This window comes from Ixodes scapularis, unplaced genomic scaffold (genome assembly GCF_016920785.2).
Source record: "Ixodes scapularis isolate PalLabHiFi unplaced genomic scaffold, ASM1692078v2 PGA_scaffold5__190_contigs__length_132052651, whole genome shotgun sequence".
Classification (NCBI taxonomy): Eukaryota; Metazoa; Arthropoda; class Arachnida; order Ixodida; family Ixodidae; genus Ixodes; species Ixodes scapularis.
This window is the reverse complement of record NW_024609880.1, coordinates 51,881,301-51,902,046: the sequence shown is the minus strand read 5'-3', so window position 1 is coordinate 51,902,046 and position 20,746 is coordinate 51,881,301. Positions and strand designations below refer to the sequence as shown.

General features: G+C 50.4%; 1 protein-coding gene across 1 annotated transcript in view; it reads right to left on the bottom strand.

Annotated features, from left to right (window-relative positions):
• Positions 1–20,746, bottom strand: part of LOC8039939 (cytochrome P450 3A24) — a gene marked incomplete at its 3' end in the record, with an annotated part of 43,728 nt that overhangs the window by 7,391 nt on the left and 15,591 nt on the right. The window contains 3 exon segments of the mRNA XM_040208595.2: positions 143–288; positions 10,628–10,716; positions 19,941–20,057. Coding sequence (XP_040064529.1) covers positions 143–288; positions 10,628–10,716; positions 19,941–20,057 — 352 coding nt within the window.

The following is a 20,746-nucleotide window of genomic DNA, read 5'->3' as shown; positions in this document are numbered from 1 at the left end:
GGTCCAAGTTTAGGGAGCGTGCAGATGGGACTCGTGTGAAAAGGACGCCGCGCTTTTGCCGCACAAGTCCAAACGGCGCGCCCCGCAAACTTTAGGCTCCAACTTCGTGTTTGACGAATTTCTTATATAGGCGTATACTTACATAGAAACACTACGTATGCATTAATTTTGGTCGCGAACGCCTTTCTTGCTTTCGTTACGAATTCATCGGTCTGATTGGTGTGCGAGTCAAGTTTTGTTCCAAACGCGCACCTGGCGATGACGTCCAGTGTGTAGTGGCCGAAGAACCTATAAAAGGAAGCATTGTAGAAAACAAAAAAGGGTTGTACGAGTAGCTCTCTTGAAATGCCTTTACATGTCTAGACTATATTGATAGACTGTAGGTTTATCCTTTTCTATGCACCCACACCCTTCTGGACGGCAATCACAAGTAATCAACTCAAACACGGAAAGTTATTTTCAAACACTTGCAGTTTCGATATATTTCCTATTATTTTCGCGCATCATCCTTTCTTTCTTGGCTCAAAACAAATTTCTACAATGTTTTAATCGATAAAGTTTGATAGGTGATATGCACACATTTAATTTCGAAAATACCGCGAAACCTTCGTTCTAGTAAAGTACAGTTCCAGGGCCACGTCATAGATGGCGCCAGCGTGCCAGTGCGTTCACTCGTCCTAAGAGATCACAAGATCTTGGTCCTAAGCAACTACAAGTGTGGGAGCGGGTCTCAAGTCCTGTCACCCTCGTCCTCGCGCTCGGAGGAAACTCTGCAAAATTTACTTCAAAATAATGAGGCGTGTTTACTCATTTGCGTTAGAGTGTGCTCGAGCGCGGTGTTTTCTTTCGCAACCACTTATGACATGAAAAAGCACTTACAAGGATTTTAAACACGCTGGCACGCTGGCGCCATCTTCCAGCTAGCCCTTGAACTGCACCGTATAGCTAGACTAAAGGTTTTCGCAGAATTAGCAAGATCAAATCTACATGGTGTCTATAAAAAAAATGGCCGCTTATAACATCGTCATAATTATTTCAAGCCCGCGGTGAAAGAAGAATGCGTAAAAATGATAAAAATCTAGACGCAGAACGAAAGTTTCCACCGCATAGATGGCGCCAGCTGTGCAAATGTGTTCCCTTTTTGTTTTCTGCCCGCTCTGCCCCCAGTGAAGAGTGCCGGCGACGTATGCCCTCACAACATCTGGCGCTGCTATAGACATCGATACACAGGACCGCACACATAAATGCACTTCCTCCTTGGCCTACGAAAACTGGACAAGCCCTCACCCTATACAGCCAACCGACCACAGAAAACATATGTTCGACTCGCAGCTTGCCTTCTTGCGGGCAGCGAGCCTATCCTTGCACACGCGACTATCTGTCCCTCTCCTTCTCTCTGCCCTTCTTGTCCCGTCTCCCTCTCCCCACGGCTACGTCTCGGATGAGTACAGTCAAGCGAGACGGCGGCTTATCTCATTCAAATGTAAATAAAACGTGTCAAGAACAACTTGGTGTTCTTCAGTTTCAAGCTGTTTAGCACACTGAAACACAAATGTAGGAATGAGCTCATAAGTCTTCACTGGACGCCACAGTGGAGTGCGCTGTTCACTGCGCATGCTCGGAACGGGCTCACATTCGTAGGCTGCTAAGACCAGCAGTCTTGATGGTGGGAGATATAATCTGCAAAAGAACTACGGAAGTTGGCCATTAACACGCGCTTAGCAGTCGCGGAGTCAGGTACGACCGCCAATGAATACTTCATCCTTAATTTACCTTTCCTCCTTTTGTGCCGACCATCAGCGTCGTTGAGTTTGTGAGGTAGACTTCCACTAATGCTTAACGGTTAAGACTAACTGCGGTGTGAGTTTTTTTTTTTTTTTTTTGCGAATAGAGTTGGCATACCGGTGTTTGGACAGTTGTACTTCCAATATAGTGGTGTTCGACGGGAGCGGTCCCCATAGTGTAGAACATGGGTCCATACCTACAGTTATTGGTAATAGGCAGTAAACGTTCTGCCAGTCGAAACCTTTCTCGTATACCGTGTGCCTGAGGCATTTGGTTTGCTTCATCAGCATTAATATTGTCACGGGCAGTGACCAATAAACAATAATAAACAGAAAGAAATAAACGTTTAATGTGGCGAACTTGTGCCAAAAATAAAAGGGTACAAAAGATAATAACGGAGCGTCGCGGGCGTCGGAGTCGGCGTAGCAGCAGAGTCGAACGCTGGGCGAAAACTGACTGCAGATCAGCACGCGGAGTCCCTTATGTACGCGCGTTGGGTTCTGGAACAATCGGCCTAGATTGTTCGGCGACTGGAACATTCGGAACTCGATCTGACGAGAATGTTCTCGAACTCACGAGAACACAATGAAAGAACAAATAAAAGAGTATTCCACTAACTGGATTCGAACCCAGACTTTCTGCGCGACAGTCAAGCACGGTAACCACTCGGCCACGCGCGCGGTCGCTCGCCGACGAGCGTGGCATTACTCCCCCCTTTAAAAAGGCATCGTCTCGATGCCACGTAAAAGGCAACAAAACAGAGCGAAACAAACAAAAAAAGGGAACATACGGAGGCTCGCGAAACACAATCGTATCAAGCGGTGCACAAGATCACAGTTCGCAGTCTTATCGCGCGTAGTACGGCTTGAGGCGCACGACGTGGACGACTTCCGGTCGTGGAGCGCGGCGTGATGAAGTCCGTATTCCGTCGGGCATCACCTCGTAGTTCAGATCCCCGAGTCGACGAAGTACTTTGTAGGGTCCGAAGTAGCGCTTCAGGAGTTTCTCACTGAGACCACGGCGGCGGATCGGTGTCCACACCCACACCCTGTCTCCGGGCTGGAAGTGGACGTCCCGACGACGAAGGTTGTAGCGGCCAGTGTCGACACGTTGTTGGGCTTGAATACGGTGTCTGGCGAGCTGGCGGACTTCTTCTGCCCGTTGGGCAACCACCTGGGCGTCGTCGCTTCCGTCGACAGCCGGTTCGTGGGGTAACATCGCGTCCAGCATTGTCGTTACTTTACGACCATGAACCAGTTGGAAGGGTGTCACCCCTGTGGTCTCTTGCACGGCCGTGTTGTAGGCAAATGTGACGTATGGCAACACCTCGTCCCAGGTCTTGTGCTCCACGTCGACGTACATAGAGATCATGTCGGCGATGGTCTTGTTGAGTCTCTCCGTCAGCCCGTTGGTCTGCGGGTGGTACGCCGTTGTGCGCCGATGGCTGGTGTGGCTGAGACGAAGGATTTCTTGCGTCAGCTGGGCCATGAACGATGATCCACGGTCTGAGATCAAAACTTCGGGAGCGCCGTGCCGGAGGACGATGGATTCGATAAAGAACTTGGCGACTTCCACAGCAGTCCCTACAGGAAGGGCTTTCGTTTCGGCGTACCGTGTGAGATAATCTGTGGCGACAATAATCCATCTGTTTCCTTGCGTCGACGGTGGGAAAGGACCAAGTAGATCCATTCCGATCTGCTGGAACGGTACGGTCGGGGGAGCGATCGGATGCAGGAGACCTGCCGGCTTCGTCGGTGGTTTCTTGCGTCGCTGGCACTCGTGGCAGGACCGTGTGTAGAAGTGAACGGTCTTCGGCAGCTTGGGCCAGTAATACCTTTCACGAATTCGGGCCAGCGTACGGCTGTAACCAAGGTGTCCGGACGTCGGGTCGTCGTGACAGGCTTGAAAGATCTCCGCTCTAAGGTCGGTGGGGATTACCAGCAGCCATGGTGTGCTGTTGTCTCCGAAGTTCTCCTTGTAAAGTACACCTTGTCGGAGGACGAAAGTCGGCAGGGCTCTCGAGAAGACACGGGGGACAGCACCCCCTCGTCCTTCGAGGTGCTCGATTAGTGCGCGCAACTCAGGGTCGTCTCTTTGACGTCGTGACATGTCGTCGGTGTTCACTGCACCTAGGAAGCACTCGTCGTCTTCGTCGTTGCTACTGCCGGAAGGTGTTTCGGTGGGGGCTCTGGACAGGCAGTCGGCGTCGCTGTGCTTGCGGCCTGACTTGTAGACCACAGTCATGTTGAACTCTTGTAGTCGTAGACTCCATCGAGCGAGGCGTCCTGACGGGTCCTTGAGGTTCGCAAGCCAGCAGAGCGAGTGGTGGTCCGTGACTATACGGAACGAGCTCCCGTACAAATACGGACGAAACTTCGTGATTGCCTAAACGACAGCAAGGCATTCTTTCTCAGTCGTGGAGTAATTTTTCTCCGCCTTGGACAATGTCCGACTTGCGTAGGCGATAACTCGCTCGGTGCCGTCTTGCACTTGAACCAGTACCGCGCCAAGTCCAGCGTTACTTGCGTCCGTGTGAATTTCGGTTTCCGCATCTTGATCGAAATGTCCTAGAACAGGAGGAGTCTGCAGTCGTCGCTTCAGCTCGTCGAATGCCTGCTGCTGCTTCTCGGCCCATTCGAACTTCTCGGCGTCCTTTGTGAGGTTTGTGAGTGGTGCGGAAATCCTTGAAAAATCCCGGATGAAGCGCCGATAGTAGGCACATAGTCCAAGAAACCTTCGCACGGCCTTCTTGTCTGTCGGTACTGGAAATGCTGCGACGGCGCGAGTCTTCTCTGGGTCGGGGCGAACGCCTTTGTTACTAACCACGTGACCTAGGAACTTCAGTTCGTCATAGGCGAACCGACACTTTGACGGCTTCAGGGTGAGTCCGGCGGTCCGTATGGCTTGGAGAACTGCTCGGAGTCGTCGCAAGTGCTCGTCGAAGTCGCTGGAAAACACTACGACGTCGTCGAGGTAGACGAGACAGCTCTGCCACTTCAGTCCTGCCAGTACGGTGTCCATGACACGCTGGAAAGTTGCTGGAGCCGTGCACAGTCCGAAGGGCATCACCTTGAAATCGTACAGCCCATCTGGCGTGACGAAAGCTGTTTTCTCTCGGTCCCGTTCGTCGACTTCGATCTGCCAGTAGCCGCTCTTCAGGTCCATGGATGAAAAGTATCGGGAGTGGCGCAGCCGGTCTAACGTGTCGTCGATGCGGGGGAGTGGATAGACGTCTTTCTTCGTCACTGCGTTCAGCTGCCGGTAGTCCACGCAGAATCTAAGCGTTCCGTCCTTCTTCTTAACCAGTACAACTGGAGAGGCCCACGGACTGCTTGAGGGTTGGATTATGTCGTCATTCAGCATCTCTTGCACTTGCTCCTGGATCACCTCCCTTTCTTTAACGGAGACTCTGTACGGCGATCGATGCACAGGGCGCGCGTCGTCCTCGGTAACGATGCGGTGTTTCGCAATAGTGGTTTGACGCACCCTCGACGACGTCGCGAAGCAGTCACTGTATTCGGCGAGAAGGTCACTTAGCTGCCGTCGTTTCGGGCCTGGAAGCTTGCGGTCAATGTCGAGCTGTGCTGGCGCCGTAATGTGCTGCTGAGGTGGGAATGATTCTTCAGCAATCGTGGCGATTTCGGCGGAGTTCCGAATTTCCTCGACGTGGCCCACGGCTGCACCTTTCGTGAGGTGTTGCGTTTCGTTTCGGAAGTTCGTCACGAGGGCCACAGTCCGCCCATTCTGAAGTTCAGCCACTCCTCTTGCGACACCTATTCCTCTTTCTAGGAGTAGTTGAAGCTTGCTTTCAAGAATAACTTCGCCGCAGGTAGCTACATCGGCCACTACGGGTACGACAACACTTGATCGCGGCGGCAGGTTCACGGGGTCGGCAGCGACTCGGACGGCGGCTGACGCTGTTTGAGGTTTCTCTGAAGACGGAACAGGCTTGCGCAGCGTCAATCTGTTCTCACCAAGGTCGATGACGGCGCCGTATTCACACAGAAAGTCCATGCCGAGAATAACGTCTCTGGAACAGTCTTGTAGAACGATGAACTTCACAGGGCACGTTTCACCGCGGATTTCGACGCGAGCAGTGCATCTCCCGATGGGTGTGATGAGGTGCCCTCCGGCGGTTCGTATTTGAGGTCCATCCCACGGCGTCGTGACTTTTCGAAGGCGGCGGGAGAGCCTCCCACTCAAGACTGAGTAGTCTGCTCCGGTGTCCACGAGTGCAGATGCGTCGTGGCCGTCGATGACGACGTTTAGGTTATTGGACACCACTGCAGCGGCGTCGTTTTGGTCTCTGGTAGCGTTCGAGTGGGGGTCCCCCGACGTTCGTGGAGGATCTTGGCGTCGGTCGTCATCGGCAACTCCACCCCCAGGGGTTGCCGCGCCTAGTTTCCCCGGCGAGGAGCAAGGGGGGACAGGCTTTCACGTCGTGGTCGGTGCATCGGCGAAGCTGGACGTCGCGGTGACGGCGACCGGAACTCTCGGCGGGACGCAGGCTCGGGGGACTGAGGTCGTCGCAGGTACTCGTCGATCTCGATAGGGCGTTCACCATGACGGGGGCGCGGGTCGTTCGGGTGGAACCCGCGTAGCCCGAGTCGTCGGTATGGGCATCGGCGGTAGGTGTGGTCCGCTTCCCCGCAATGAAAGCACAGAGGGCGTCGGTCGGGCGTTCGCCACACGTCGGTCTTGCGGGGTGCGCGGGGCTCCGGGCAGGCGTACTGGACCTGGTCGTTGTGGCGTCGGTCGTGCTGCGGCGCAGGAGACTGACGTCGGGCGGCGTGACATAGGTGCGACGAGGAGGCGGTGGCCGTCGGGCCACTGCGGCGTAACTCAACGTGGGTGGTTCCGGAGCGGTGCTGACGAGAACCTCAGGCTGCAGCGCTTGCTGGACTTCTTCCCTGACAATCTCGGCGATTGAGGGCGAAGCTGGGCTTGCGGCGGCAGGTAGAAGTTTCTTGATCTCTTCCCGGACGACGTCTCGGATCATCTCGCGGATCTCCGTGGTGTTGCAGCCGGAAGGCGAAAAGGAACCGACGCCGGGAACTCGGTGATAGTGGGTGGCTCGTGCTAGAAGGGCACGTTCGACGTTAGTGGCCTCCGTCATGAAGCCTTCGACGGTGGTAGGCGGGCTCCGCACAAGACCACCGAAAATGCTTTCCTTGACGCCACGCATCAAGACTCTGAGCTTCTTTGCTTCGGATGCTTCGGGATCGGCGCGGTTGCTCAGTCGCAGGACATCTTCCACGAAGCTAACGATGCTCTCGTTAGGGCCTTGAATCCTCGCTTGAAGAAGCTCTTCCGCGCGTTCTCTTCGGTGTTGGCTCATGAATGTTCTTCGCAACTCAGCCTTGAGTTGCTCCCAGGAAGTGATCGAAGCTTCGTGGTTCTCGAACCAGTTCCGGGCGGTGGCTTCCAAGGCGAAGTAAGCGTTTTGCAGACACTGTTCCGGTGTCCATCCGTTATGACGGGCCACTCGTTCGTACTGTTGGACCCAGTCGTCGATGTCTTCGTGGCTTTCGCCGTGGAAGGGAGCCGGTGTCCGAGGAGCGACGGGTAGGTAGACGACGGCAGGAGCGGTGGGGGCCTGCGACTGGTTGTCCATCGTCGTCTTCTTCGGCTTGGGTTTGTCCAGCAGCAAACCGTACTCCGGATCCTCACCGTTGGTGCGGCGGCTGGTCCGAGTTTCAGGTTCCGCGCTGAGTGGTCTTCTCAGCGAGCTTGGAGTCGGGCTTGCACTGCGGGTCCTGGGAGGGGAACGCTGCACGGGCATGCGGTACCCCGCACCTCCACCAAAATGTCACGGGTAGTGACCAATAAACAATAATAAACAGAAAGAAATAAACGTTTAATGTGGCGAACTTGTGCCAAAAATAAAAGGGTACAAGAGATAATAACGGAGCGTCGCGGGCGTCGGAGTCGGCGTAGCAGCAGAGTCGAACGCTGGGCGAAAACTGACTGCAGATCAGCACGCGGAGTCCCTTATGTACCGCGTTGGGTTCTGGAACAATCGGCCTAGATTGTTCGGCGACTGGAACATTCGGAACTCGATCTGACGAGAATGTTCTCGAACTCACGAGAACGCAAAGAAAGAACAAATAAAAGAGCATTCCACTAACTGGATTCGAACCCAGACTTTCTGCGCGACAGTCAAACACGGTAACCACTCGGCCACGCGCGCGGTCGCTCGCCGACGAGCGTGGCAATATTCACAAAAGTTTCAATTAAACTAACAAAACTATAATGACAGGTTTAATATATCGCCTCCTCCACAGTCGTTTTTTTCTCTCAGGTATGGGACACTACAACATACTGTGTTTTCAAGGTGCTCATCTTGTTTTCAAGATGAGGGACTTACAATCTGTTGCCTTGAGGTTTATCAAAATCAAATCGCTCCCACTGCTCGTAGTTCACACTGTAAAAAGTGACATAAAAAATAAAAAAAAGTCCTCAAATGTATTGATTCCTGGCTTACCGGTCACACTGCACTGCCAGTGGGACTCGTAACATTTGGAGCCTTTGACTAGCAGAGAACAGGCGTCCGGGCGTTTGGCTCTCGCATTCGAACGCGTACGACGAGTGCAGTGGAGACAAAGGCCATGCTAGCTTTAGGTCTACCCACTAATTATTCGAATCGGGGTACGGCGTTCTGATGTACCCGCGCGCTCTAGTCGCCTCCTCTCCATCAGTCGCTCGGCGCATAGTGGCAGCAGAGAAAAGCTGTATTCCCAACTTTCACGACCTATACACCTTTCCAGCGGCAGTCTCGAACGAAGCGCCCGGGCGGAAAATGCCGAGTCACTGGGCTGTGGACGCATGCCCGCACAGCAGACCAACAGCTCATGCTCTAATGCGTTCCACAGCCCAGCAGACAAAGATGGCAGCGCGCAGAAGGAAATTTTTGCAAAGGCCTATAGGGGCCGCACTGGCGCCTATCAAAATGGCTGTCATCTGGATGATCGTCGTAGAACAGCATTACGAGGCTGGCTCTGCGGCGTGTCACTAGTTCTAGTTTTGCTTTATACGAGAGGGATTAGAGCCTTGACTTTATTTTTTCACGTCGGGAAGGTCTGAGAAAGCCCCTTTACCGTGAAGCCGATCGCGATTTTCACACCGCGCGGTACCAGCAGGGAGGAGCAAAGCGGTCGGCTGAAAAGGCCCCTTCAGCGCCGTGATAATCACATATCCTTAGCACGCGCTGCCAGTAAAAGGTCCAAACGGATGGGATTTCGACCGAAACCGAAGGCCCTTTTACAAATCACTTTGAACTAACGGCTGTCCACTCGTTCCGCGCTTTCAAGTAAACGGGTGCATGCTATAGCCCGTTAACCGTTTTGAGTTTTGGGGAAATTCCTCACTCTGAACTGCTTAATTGTTGTCTTCAAAATAAAGTTACATTTGTTGCCTTCAAAATCACGTTTCAAGCCATAAACGAAATGGAAGCGAACCTGGTTCGTTCAGAAAGTTTGAGTGTACGAACCGAAAAAAGCAGACGAGCTGTGTTCGTCCTGAGCGGTATGGGGACGTCTCCACGTTGACGATCTAGGCTCGTCCAAAACGGTCAAGGGGCTGGTTGAAAGGGATACCTTTCCTTTCACCATGGGCTCTCACCACGGTGTCAAGGGGGCAGCCCAAAACCGCGGCCAGTCTGCTCGTTCATCATACAGAAAAACAGGGCGCTCGCTGCAGACATGGTAGAATTATCTGCGGACTCACGCAGACACGTTGAAAACATTTTTCTTTGCGTTCGTGCGCTTCGAACCGGTCTGTACAGAGTGTTTTCAGGACCAATCTTGACAGGGCCGTCGTGAAAGGAAGGATCGATGGATGGATAGATGTCAATGGCTATGCCCTTTGTAACGGGCGGTAGCTTGCGCCACCTAATCTAAGTCTAGAAAGACAAACACGCCTCAGACAGTGTCCGCAGACTGTCTTTTGCACGATGTATTAGAGCAGCGTTACCGCGGCTCGAGGAAAGTTGCCTTCTAGCATCCCCTTTTCGAAAAAGTAATTTTTTTTTTCCCTCCGAGCCAACGTTACTAGAACAGCTCAGTTGGAAAAATGCCGTAGAGCCTGCTTTAAAAAAGTGGCTCCGATCCGTACTCGAGAACCGAGCTAATGGCGATCGCAACGCCGCCATTTCTCCCGCAGCGTTCACTCCGGGAAATGCAAGGTTACACGTCGAGTCAGGCAAGGGCCGGTGGCGCCATCTCGCAGGGCCATCTCGCAGTAGCTATGTAAAGCAACTTTCACGTTTCCGCTCGTCTCTAAAGGGTGGCAATGTTATCGTATTTAGCTCGGTCTCGGTGGACGCCAGCGGCCCAGGTTTCAAGGGTAAGTTACCCAATTGAGAGTTTTAGTAACGTTGCTCCGAGCTTAGCTCTTATATTTATCGATACCTGAGATGACTACCGAAATCACGGACAGGGACCGAGGACTGCTTTATATATGAACGCGGACAGCTTAGGAAACACAGGGCGTGTCCCATAACATTCGCGTTTCTGCTTCTTCGCAATTTGTTTTTATCATCTTATCAGAGAATGTGGTATTATCTTATCAGATAATACCACATTCAAGAGACAAGAGGCAAGAGGACTGCGGTGTTATATTATCAGATAATACCGCAGCCTTCTTGCTTGTGGAGTGATACAAAAAAAAAAATGCTCGGGTCACGCCACATACTGCGTTTCTTACTCTTGCAAGTGTCGATATATATATAGTGCAGTTCGAATATTAGAACACTCGAGAATTCTCGTATATTCCGTAAACGTATACACGTCAACTGCATTCCATTCCCTATTGTATATATGGGCCAGTTCCCGTCCACGCTTACTGTTTAACGTCCAGATCTTCATTGTTCTCGGCCGCTTTGCGTAAGTGTTCGCAAGTCAGCTTCGCACAGTCTTGAATAAGGCCATTCATCTGCAATAGGGAACAAAACAGCGTTATTGAGAGAAGAAAAAAAAAAAAAAAAAGAGACGAAGGTGGTGGATACAGAGATCGTCTCTTGATATGAAATAATGAAATCTAAATGAATAAAGTTGAACGGAGACGTCTCCGCTTTAAGCCGGGAACACATTTGCGAAAAAAAAGCCGAATTTTGTGCGAAAACCGCACGGCAGCTAGGCTCCTTTCCCTTGCCCTTCCCCTTTTCCGAAAATCGGGAGCGGTTCGAAAGATCTGCAGCGCCAGATATTTTCGCACGGCGCCTTTGAATTCGGGGTGGAGGAGCTCGGTGAGCGAAAGCCCGGAACAGGACAGAACGAAACGATACGACCGGCTCGCAACATGGCGGCTCGCGCAGCTTCGGAAGCAGCGCAGGCAATATGCCATCCCTGCGTTCTCATCTCAACCTTCGTAGAAAACCCCTTCTGTCTCTATCAAAGGGTGGTGGTACAAAGGCTCGCGTGGCATTCAACGAGGTTTTAATAGCTGAAGTTTTTAAGAGGCGCGAAATATGGGACGCCAGTTCGCCAGACTACCGCACAGCCTCCTGAAGTCGGAGCACGAAAACCGCAGTGCATTGCGATTTCCGCGCCCTGCATTCCACCTCATGTGGCTCGTCTTCCGAAAATCGCAAGCTACGATTTTCGCAGCCTCCGATTTCTCTACGATTTTCGGTTCGTTTTTTCGCAAATGTGTTCCCGGCTATAGACCCACATCGCATAGCAAATCGACCAAGAGCGATTCGCAGATTGAAAAGTGTAACTCTATGGCGACTGGCATTATACGAAACAAAAGGAGTGGCAAGTCCTGGGGCTCTAAACTCGTCAAACACAAAGTTGGGGCCGAAGTGGACGGAGCACAGAGATTGGACTATTGCGACGATGACTTCGCGCTTTTGTCGCCGTCGCCCAATCAACGCGCTCTGCGAACTTTTGGCTCCATCTGAGCATATGGCTGCGCAGCCAATGAATTTGTGGCATTAGCCGACAAGAAGGCCGAAGTACGTGTCGTAAAGCAGAAAGCGCAAACATTGTGAGCTACCAGGGGCACACGAAAGCCGCTGACATGCTCGTCGAACGTACGCGGAGCGCAAGTTCGTCTGCTTCTTTCTCAGGGGTTGCGACGATGTCAGAGCGCCGAGCTCTTATTGGCCGAGTAAGAACAAACAAACGAACAAACAAAAACAGTGGTTAGATTTTGAGGCATCTGTACTTCCTTTCCCCTTTAGTCCAGACGCAGCTCAGGCAACGGGCTGATGAAACCAATCAGACAGCATCATAAGCGCACCATCATGGTCTTCGTTTTGTTTCCTCATGCGTGTACTATCATCACTGAACCAATCATAAACAGAAAAGGGCCAGTACCTCGCGCTTTTGACGCCATTTGATTGGTTTCTCTAGCTCGTAGCGTCGCTTGCGTCTGCAATTTAAGGAACACTAATACCCCCCCCCCCCCCCCCCTACACACACACACACACAAAAAAAAATGTTTTGCTATACTCCGCGACAACTTTTCTTGGCAATGCAGTGGAAGGTAGAGGCCCGCGTCCCCTCTCCCATTTTGAGTGTACGCAGGCTCCCCTCCTCTCCCCGGAAATGGGGGAGGAGGAGAGCCTGCGTACACTCAAAATGGGAGAGGAGGAGGATTTATTATGATGTCAGAAGACTACCCAATCAATATTTTATGTAGCGTCACGTATATTTTTAATAAAGACAAAAAAAAAAAAAAAAAGGAAAGGCAACTGCTCGATACCGAAACTCAAACTAGACTCGGAAGAAAGAAGGAATATAGAGGAAGAGAAAGTTACCCGATCTCGTGCCTGTGCTAATTTTCTATTTTTCTTCAATGAACGTACTTGCAACTTTTTATAAGCCACAAAATGTGGGTATCATATTTTTAGCTTATTTTTAGTATTGACTGTGGCTTCGATGACCTACGAGTTTGATTCCCTTGGGTGGTTGTGTCTAAACCATAGAAAACGGCACGTGACTATGGAGAACAGAATGAGCGTGACTCAAATGAGCCAGTTCCCCATCGGCAGTTTCCGGCCGGGAAGCAAACAGATTTCGAGCCGCAAATTGCGTTATGTGCAGTCTGGCGTTCATATGTCATGTATAAAGAAAACCTTGGCGAGCATAACTACCCTGTCAGTGTCCCTTTTTAAGCCGAAACGAAGTATAGAGGCTTTACACACGCGCCAGAATACAGCCGCCATTGCTGACCTTCTCTTGTCTTACGGAGATACCGAGCCATTGGAACGGGTGTTGACGAGCATCCAGAAAGGCCAATGCTGGGAAGAAGGACACAATGGAATCTAAGATGGCAAAAACCTGGACTGCTATGGTAATGACGAAGTGAAGAAAATGGAATAAGCGGAAACAGAAACTGAAGGTCAGTTATGGCGGCGCCCATGCACAACTGCTGTAAAGCGTCTGTAGCGTTGAGATCTACCCGCTATCATTTCGATCAACGCCAATCAGAGCTCGGCATCGTTCTGACGTCACCGCAACTCCAGCAAAAGAAGCAGACGACTCGCTCTCCCAATTAAAAAGACACGGTGTTCGCTGCTCGCGTTATGACCGAGTCCCCCTAGAGCGAAAAAACAGAAACAAATGACAGCGACAAGCCCCAAACCAGAGTCTTTCGCGATTTGACAAGCTTTGTAGAATAAAGAAGGCTTTGCTCAATCCCAAGCGTCCTGCACGCATGGGTACCTGTGAGAGGCTTGCAATCACTCGCGCTTACTTCACGAGCACCGAACGACTAAACGCCTGCCAAAGGTACCATCGCGAACATGCTACATGGGTTCGAGGCTTGTCGCTGTCGTTTGTTTCTGTTTGTCGAAGGTCTACGCAGACAGTTTTTAAGGCGGAAGCCTTACTTGTCCCATATGCGAAAAGGCGGCGGCGTTGTGCCCGAAAGATGGTCACACCAACACGTCATCAGGCACGTGCCTCAAGCGCGAGACACATGCGCGAAAAATCCGTCCGATCCGACGTCCGATCCGGCAATACGACTGCCTGATCCGAAAAATTTGGTCGCGTCAGGCGTCGGATCGGCGATCCGACGTGCGTCCAACGCGCCAGATAGTTTCGCACGGCGGACGGATTGTCGGATGCGTCCATCCAATGACAGCACAGCTAGCGCGAACGTCATGATGACGTACTGGGTCTGTCGGGACGAATCAGGAAACGTCGCTTATGGCCTGAATGTCCAACGAGACTGAATGTCTAACGAGCCTGAATGTCCAATCGGTCACGTGACAGGCGAGACGGAATGTACAACGAGACGAAAGATCCAATCGAGACGGAATGTCCATCGAGTCTAAATGTCCAAAGAGACGAAAGGTCCAATCGAGAGGGAATGTCCAACGTGCCTGAATATCCATCGAGACGAAAGATCCAACCGAGACGGAATGTCCAACGAGCCTGAATGTCCAACGAGTCTGAATATCCAACGGATATAGAATGAACCTTGTAAAGAATTTAGAAGACATTTCTTTGTTGAATTGTAGGATTACTGATAGTTACGGCGGTGAAAAATGCGTTCGATGAAATGGGGAACCGGACATTTCGGTGCGGAGATGTCGGTACGCGATCATTTCGGTATGTGATCGCTTCAGCACCGGGCTTTTCAGTACCGGGATTTTTGATGCACGGCTATTTTGGTATGCCGCTGAGCTTGTCTCAATGATGTTGCCTCTGTGAAGTCCCCAAAATGAAATTAAAATTATGCTCGTATATTTTGTAGACTTCATAAAATCCCAAAAACAATTCATTTATTGTTCGTTTTATATATCTAGATATAAAGATGATTTCTATAATTAAAAAAAAAGACGTTTAAAAGGTCACACATGCCACAAGATCAAAGACCGAACTCGTTGACCATTGACAACCTGTCACGCGTTTGATTTTAGAAGGTCGTACCTCTGGAGCGGAAACAAATGTGGGACCCACGAGCGTCCTCAGCCACCGTTTTTTCCGTATTGTACGAGTTGCTGATTTTTCTTATTCGTGTTCCTAGTCCCGCAAAGATGATGTCCCTCGCATGGGAGAAAAGCGCCTGATTGAATTTTTAGTATTATAATTATTATTAGGTGAAGTCGGTGTAGTATGTGTAATTACTCTAAATTGTAGTTTTTGTTTTCTTCTTTTTTACAGAACGAACGTGAAAGTTTCAGACATTTCTGATTAGACTTCTCGGTCCCCAGACCGAGAAGAAATCAGCGTTCCTTCTATTAAGCCAATACGACGTTCCTTCCATTAAGCCTTTGTGCAGCTAATCTCCTCAATTGGTGATTGTGCGGAGGATTCGGCACATTGACGCTTATCGCGACGATTAGTTTCGCATGCTTCGGCCACCAAAGCGATTGCTGTCGCATTGAACCATGTATTAAGCAACAAGTAGGTAATATTAATAATTATTACAATACTTTTTTGGGTTGGTTGCCATCGTTTCTGCCTTTCCTGGTCACGTGGCATGCAGCAATCGCACCGATACGCGCCCATGTAGCATACCAAGGCTGCGATCGGATTTCAACTGGTTCTATCTCTGTCACAGAGCCGCTGCGACAGTGCGACCGTTATTTATTCATATGCGTACATTACAAGTGCACATATGACCACTGCATCAGGAGGTCAGCCCCTCGCTCGGTCTTCCCAAAATCCATAATGCTAGAGTTGCGAGTGAACGTATACTCACGAAGAACCCGACATTTATCATCTTGAATAACCCGGGTACGATTCACAATCGGACCCTTGCCAATTCTGAGAGCTGCATTTGTCATCCTCTCTTTTTTTAAAAGAAGGTCTAACTGTTGGTAACCGGACAAAAGCTCATTGGACAAAAGCTCACCGGGCAGAAGCTCACCGGACAAAAGCTCACCGGACAAAAGCTCACCCGTTTTTTCACAAACCCGGACAAAAGCTCACCTCATTTTTTTTTTTTGCTACCCCGGGTGAAACACGGGCTGTTATAAAGTACGGACGCGATGGACATTCCACCATTTTTATGAGAACTGGCATCCCATTCCATGTAAAGGTGTCGACAGATAAGCTATTACAGGCAGAGAAGCAACGATTTGGGACCAACATTTAGGTCACTGAAACTGAGTGAAGCTGATAAGATCAAGCTTCCTTCACTCAAGGTATGCCGGAGCACCCGTGTGCCACGTCCAAGAAACTTCGTGAACCGAAGGTTTTGAACCCGAAGAGTGACCGAAGAAGCGAAGTCACCCTTTGTCGACCTCGCGTTTTCATTGTGCTTATGTCACGCTAAACGCGCACATAAAGGTTAGGCACAATGTCACTTCATTACGAATGCATGGGTTTTTTTAATTTAATTTATCGTTGTATTTTAGTGTCGTACGCATGCATCTAAGTTGTCCGCACACGTGTTAAGACCAACATGAAATTTTCTCCTGGTGAGCTTTTGTCCGGGTCTGTGAAAAAATGGGTGAGCTTTTGTCCGGTGAGCTTCTGTCCGGTGAGCTTTTGTCCGGTGAGCTTTTGTCCGGTGAGCTTTTGTCCGGGATTCCTAACTATTGACCATCACCGTCACCGGCAATCTACACACCCAACCCTAATCAACTCTTTTCGACAATTTGACAAACGCGGACTTTTGCCCCATTCTTCGAATCGGGACGAATTGTCCTTCTTCCAGTTGTCCAGAGACCGATGGAATTTCTACGAAGTGACCGGATTCGTTGCGCAATACGCTTCCCCTACAAGAATAGAAAGCCACGTGGAACGATCTATTGTTATATTCACACATGATGCAGGCTATTAGTACATCCGGGTGTGAACCTTCTGCTGCACGCCGAGATAGATGCGTTCGCGTCCTTTATCAGCAGTCAAGCTCCCACCTACCGAGACGTCACGAACTACCTCGACAGAATGGCGAGTTTTGGAGTGCTTCCAGAAGGCAGTTAAATTGCACGGGCTTCTGAAAACCACTGTGCATGTCACATGCAAAAAAAAGGAAAAAAAAGTTGCGTACTGTGTGATACTAGTATTATCGTTCTACTCACTGACATACAAACCTATTGGTAGAGAATGGATGCGTATGTAAACTACTGACGACTAAAGTGTACAGTGAGTAGTTGTCTGTTCAAGCGAACAAAAATAAAAAATTCTCAAATTCACACAATTATTCCGCATTTACTCAGGAATTGTCGGGTCACACCAGCCACCACCCCCATGCATTTACAGGCGCGTTAGATGTAGATTTTATTAAAAAAAAAAAGATATCTATATTTTTTTTATTAGTGGGAAATAACGCTTGTGGAAACTCTTATGCATCGCACCCACAGCTCCCAAAGCTCATTTAAAAAAATTAAATATTGACTCTGCGCATAGTCAGTGGCGCTGGCGGGCGGTCAAGTGTTTGCAATGCCGATCTCCGTATGTAGCTCATCTATAGATCGAAGCGGGCAGGGATGAGTACTGAACTAGAAATTCCTGGGTTCTGAAGCGCGGCCTTTATAGACGTCCCCCAATTGCGATCCACTAGAACACCCGTAAATTGCATCCCTATTATATATTTCAAATTGGCTGACTTATGTCATCAGAATATTCCAAACATTTGGACTGTTAATATCAAAGGAGCGTTTGGCGTCGTACAATCAACACCTTTAACCGATTAGTACATAGCTGCGCATCGGCACTCAGCTAACTAACCATCAAGTCTTCCTATAGATCAATTTATAATATTTGTGTCTGCTCTGTTTTTTTGTCGGTCCGTCAACGTCGGCTTTTGTGGCACGACATTTTAGTATGATGTCGCTACGGCAATGCCTGCAGGAACGCGGACTAAATATACACACAAGTCTGTAGATTTAAGAGGGCAAATTATTCTAGCACGTGACAGGCGAGACTGAATGTCCAACGTGCCTAAATGTCCAACGAGACGAAAGATCCAACCGAGACGGAATGTACAACGAGCCTGAATGTCCATCGAGACGAAAGATCCAACCGAGACGGAATGTCCAACGAGCCTGAATGTCCAACGAGACGGAAGATCCAACCGAGACGGAATGTCCAACGAGCCTGAATGTCCAACGAGACGGAAGATCCAACCGAGACGAAATGTCCAACGAGCCTGAATGTCCAACGTGCCTGAATATCCATTATTGGATCTTCCGTCTCGTTGGACATTCAGGCTCGTTGGACATTCCGTCTCGTAATCGGAAACGTGACGGGCGACGAGAAGCCGGACGCGTGGATCCCGCCGACCCATTCGAGGAAGATGGCCCCGGCAAAGAATGCACGCGCTAACGAGAACGAGCTTCTAAGTTTGCTCGTGTGAGCTAAACCGTCAATCTGGGACCAGAGATCTGCGAACGCGGACCTCCGCTGGAGTGCTTGGATCTCCTGGGCGGAGCCGAACGGATCGTCGTGTCGCATGCAAGGTCGGAAGCGTGTGTCAGGCGTTCGGACTGTCGGATCGGAAGTCGGATCGGACGATTCTGTCGTCCATGTGTCTCGCGCTTCAAGAGTAAAACACGAAGAAAAGCACAGCAACGCAGATGCTTTGTCACGGAAGCCTGCGAGGGCGCTCAAGGTCAAAGCGGACGCGCCTCAGAAATAAAACACAAAGAAAAGCAGAGCAACGCGGATGCTTCGTCACGGAAGCCGTCGTGAAGCCGGCCGGGTACACCGCGCCTGCGCAGAGGGGGAGCGAGATGTCACCGCCGGAGCGCAGTGTAAAAAAGGAAGACGTGGCGCGCTGCTTGTAAGAATGCGCTGCGTGTAGGAATGCGAAAGCATTCCTACAGCCTTAAGTGTCTCCGCCGATTTTTTTTGTACAACCGATCATACGAGAACAGTCTGGAGACTGTATGATGTATTAGCAGTCTGACCGCGCCTTCGGAAGATTTTGGAGCTTCTACATTTCCGCAAATTCCTGGAGAGAGAGCCAATCGATGCAATCTAAGGAGAGAGCACGACGAGACTGAAAACAAATTTGCTGAAAATACGCTTGTACCGAAACGAAGACAGACTGCGCTGTGGCACTAAATATAGGGTGAAACGTCACGCTCAGTGCCAGAGCGCAGACCGTTTTATTTAGGTCTAATCGGCAACAACGCTCTCCGCTCGTGCCGGTTGGCGCCGTCACAATATACATAATCAGCCTCGTCATTCGCCATCCTCCCCCACCTCGCCCGCCCCGTAAATAGCACCGGTCGGTTCTTCCCGAGTGTTTTGCGGGAAAGTAGACGCTCCGGGTTTCTTAGAGCGCATGTTTCTTAAGCTGGCATTACCATATAGCAATACACATAGGTGTACTTACTACGGTTATCCTACCTTCATCTGATATATGTATATATATATGTATTTTTTTTGTATAGAATGAAAATAGAGACGCTAGACCTGCACTCATAGACAGCTTAAAGGAGCTGTGCAACGATATTCAATTGGAATGTTTTTCTCTCTGCTTACTGGCACAGCCGGGACTCAAGGATACTCACGCGCAACGCCATTGGCCAAGAAACTCCTTTGTTGCGGTGTAATTTCAAGGACAAAAGAGGTCATTTTCATTCAATCTCTCCTTTGCAAAATTTGATGACGTAACTCGGGGATCGCAGTACACCCAAGTGACGATATTTGAATGCGGTTCATAGATTGGACCCGAGCATTGCGTGGGCACTCGACTTGGGCTCGTGACAATTGCTAGCTCGAGAAGCATTCGGGTTGTGACCCGTGTCCAATCGCTGCAACGACGACAACAGCCGAGTCATAACAATGTCTGGAACTCAGCGCGTGTCCTGTGCTTTGCCAACCCCAGCGCGTGGCTATGATCAACACTGGCGGCATATAATCGGCTCCAGATCACGTGGCCGCTTGTTCTGGCTGCGAGTTGAGGGGGTGAACGCTGCTCGTTTTTCTTAAATTTTTTTCTGGGACTTCTATTGCGTGGGGTGAAAAACGAACGCGTGTTTCATAGGTCATTAACGTTAGGGATCCGTTTTAAGCGGTATTTGTGCACAGTACAAAAATTGTTGCACAGCTCCTTTAAGCAGGCGTAGCTTATTTCCACGCTTCTTGTTTTGTGATTGATTGTTCGACGTTCTCATCTGTAAATTCTGCACTTTCATTGGCAGTGGGGCGATATTAAGACCGTCAAGACTCGCCACGAGCTCCATGCTTAACGGTTGCAATGAGCTCGGCTTGCCGTCGTTCGCTGCAATGAACTCCGCTTACCTTGCGCAACTTTCCGGTAGAAAATGCGGGGCTGACCGCGGGCCGAATCTTCCTCCACCGTTCCACGGTTGCGGAGGACATCATGTTGTCCAGAACGTCGTCATTAAAACAAATTTCCTGTTGATAAAACACACTGAGAGATTTATTAAAGAAAAGATTCACACCACCTTCGACATTTGATTAGATCCAATGAAGGTGCGATAGCACCCATACGCAGTTCCTACTACGCAGCCCCTGTTCTAACACAACGGAAAGGTGTAGGGGGTAGGGGGCTAGAGTGGAAGAGGAGGGACAGCACATCGCTTATCCGTGCACGCCGCGCGGCGGTACGCCATTGGTCGTTTGCGCCGTATGTTGTCAATCCATCAGCTGCGCTAAATGCTGAAGTTTCTGCGTCACCCTATGGAGGCTTATGCTGGGCGGAGATTGGACGCGAGTACTGCTTTTGCATTCGGCTTAGACTCGCGCCCTCGCTAATTGGACACGAGTTCGAGCCAAAGGCTGGCGGAGCAGTCGTGCTTAATCCACGGCCCTTCTTCGCCTGGGTGACGCCGAAAATTTTTTGCACTATGCATGGTCTTTAGCTGGTGTTGGCTACGCGTCCCGTTGCTGACTCTCCCTTTCTGTCCCTCATGGCCTTGCTACGGCGCGACTAACACCAACATAGCAAGCAAGGTATATACGTGCAGAGTTCGCATATAGATAGCTTCACTGACGTCACTTGGTCAGACATAATAAGGGGAAGGGCACGCGCGAACGTAGCTTTCGGCTGCATTAGTCCGACGCTTCTGGTCAGCAGAAAGAAG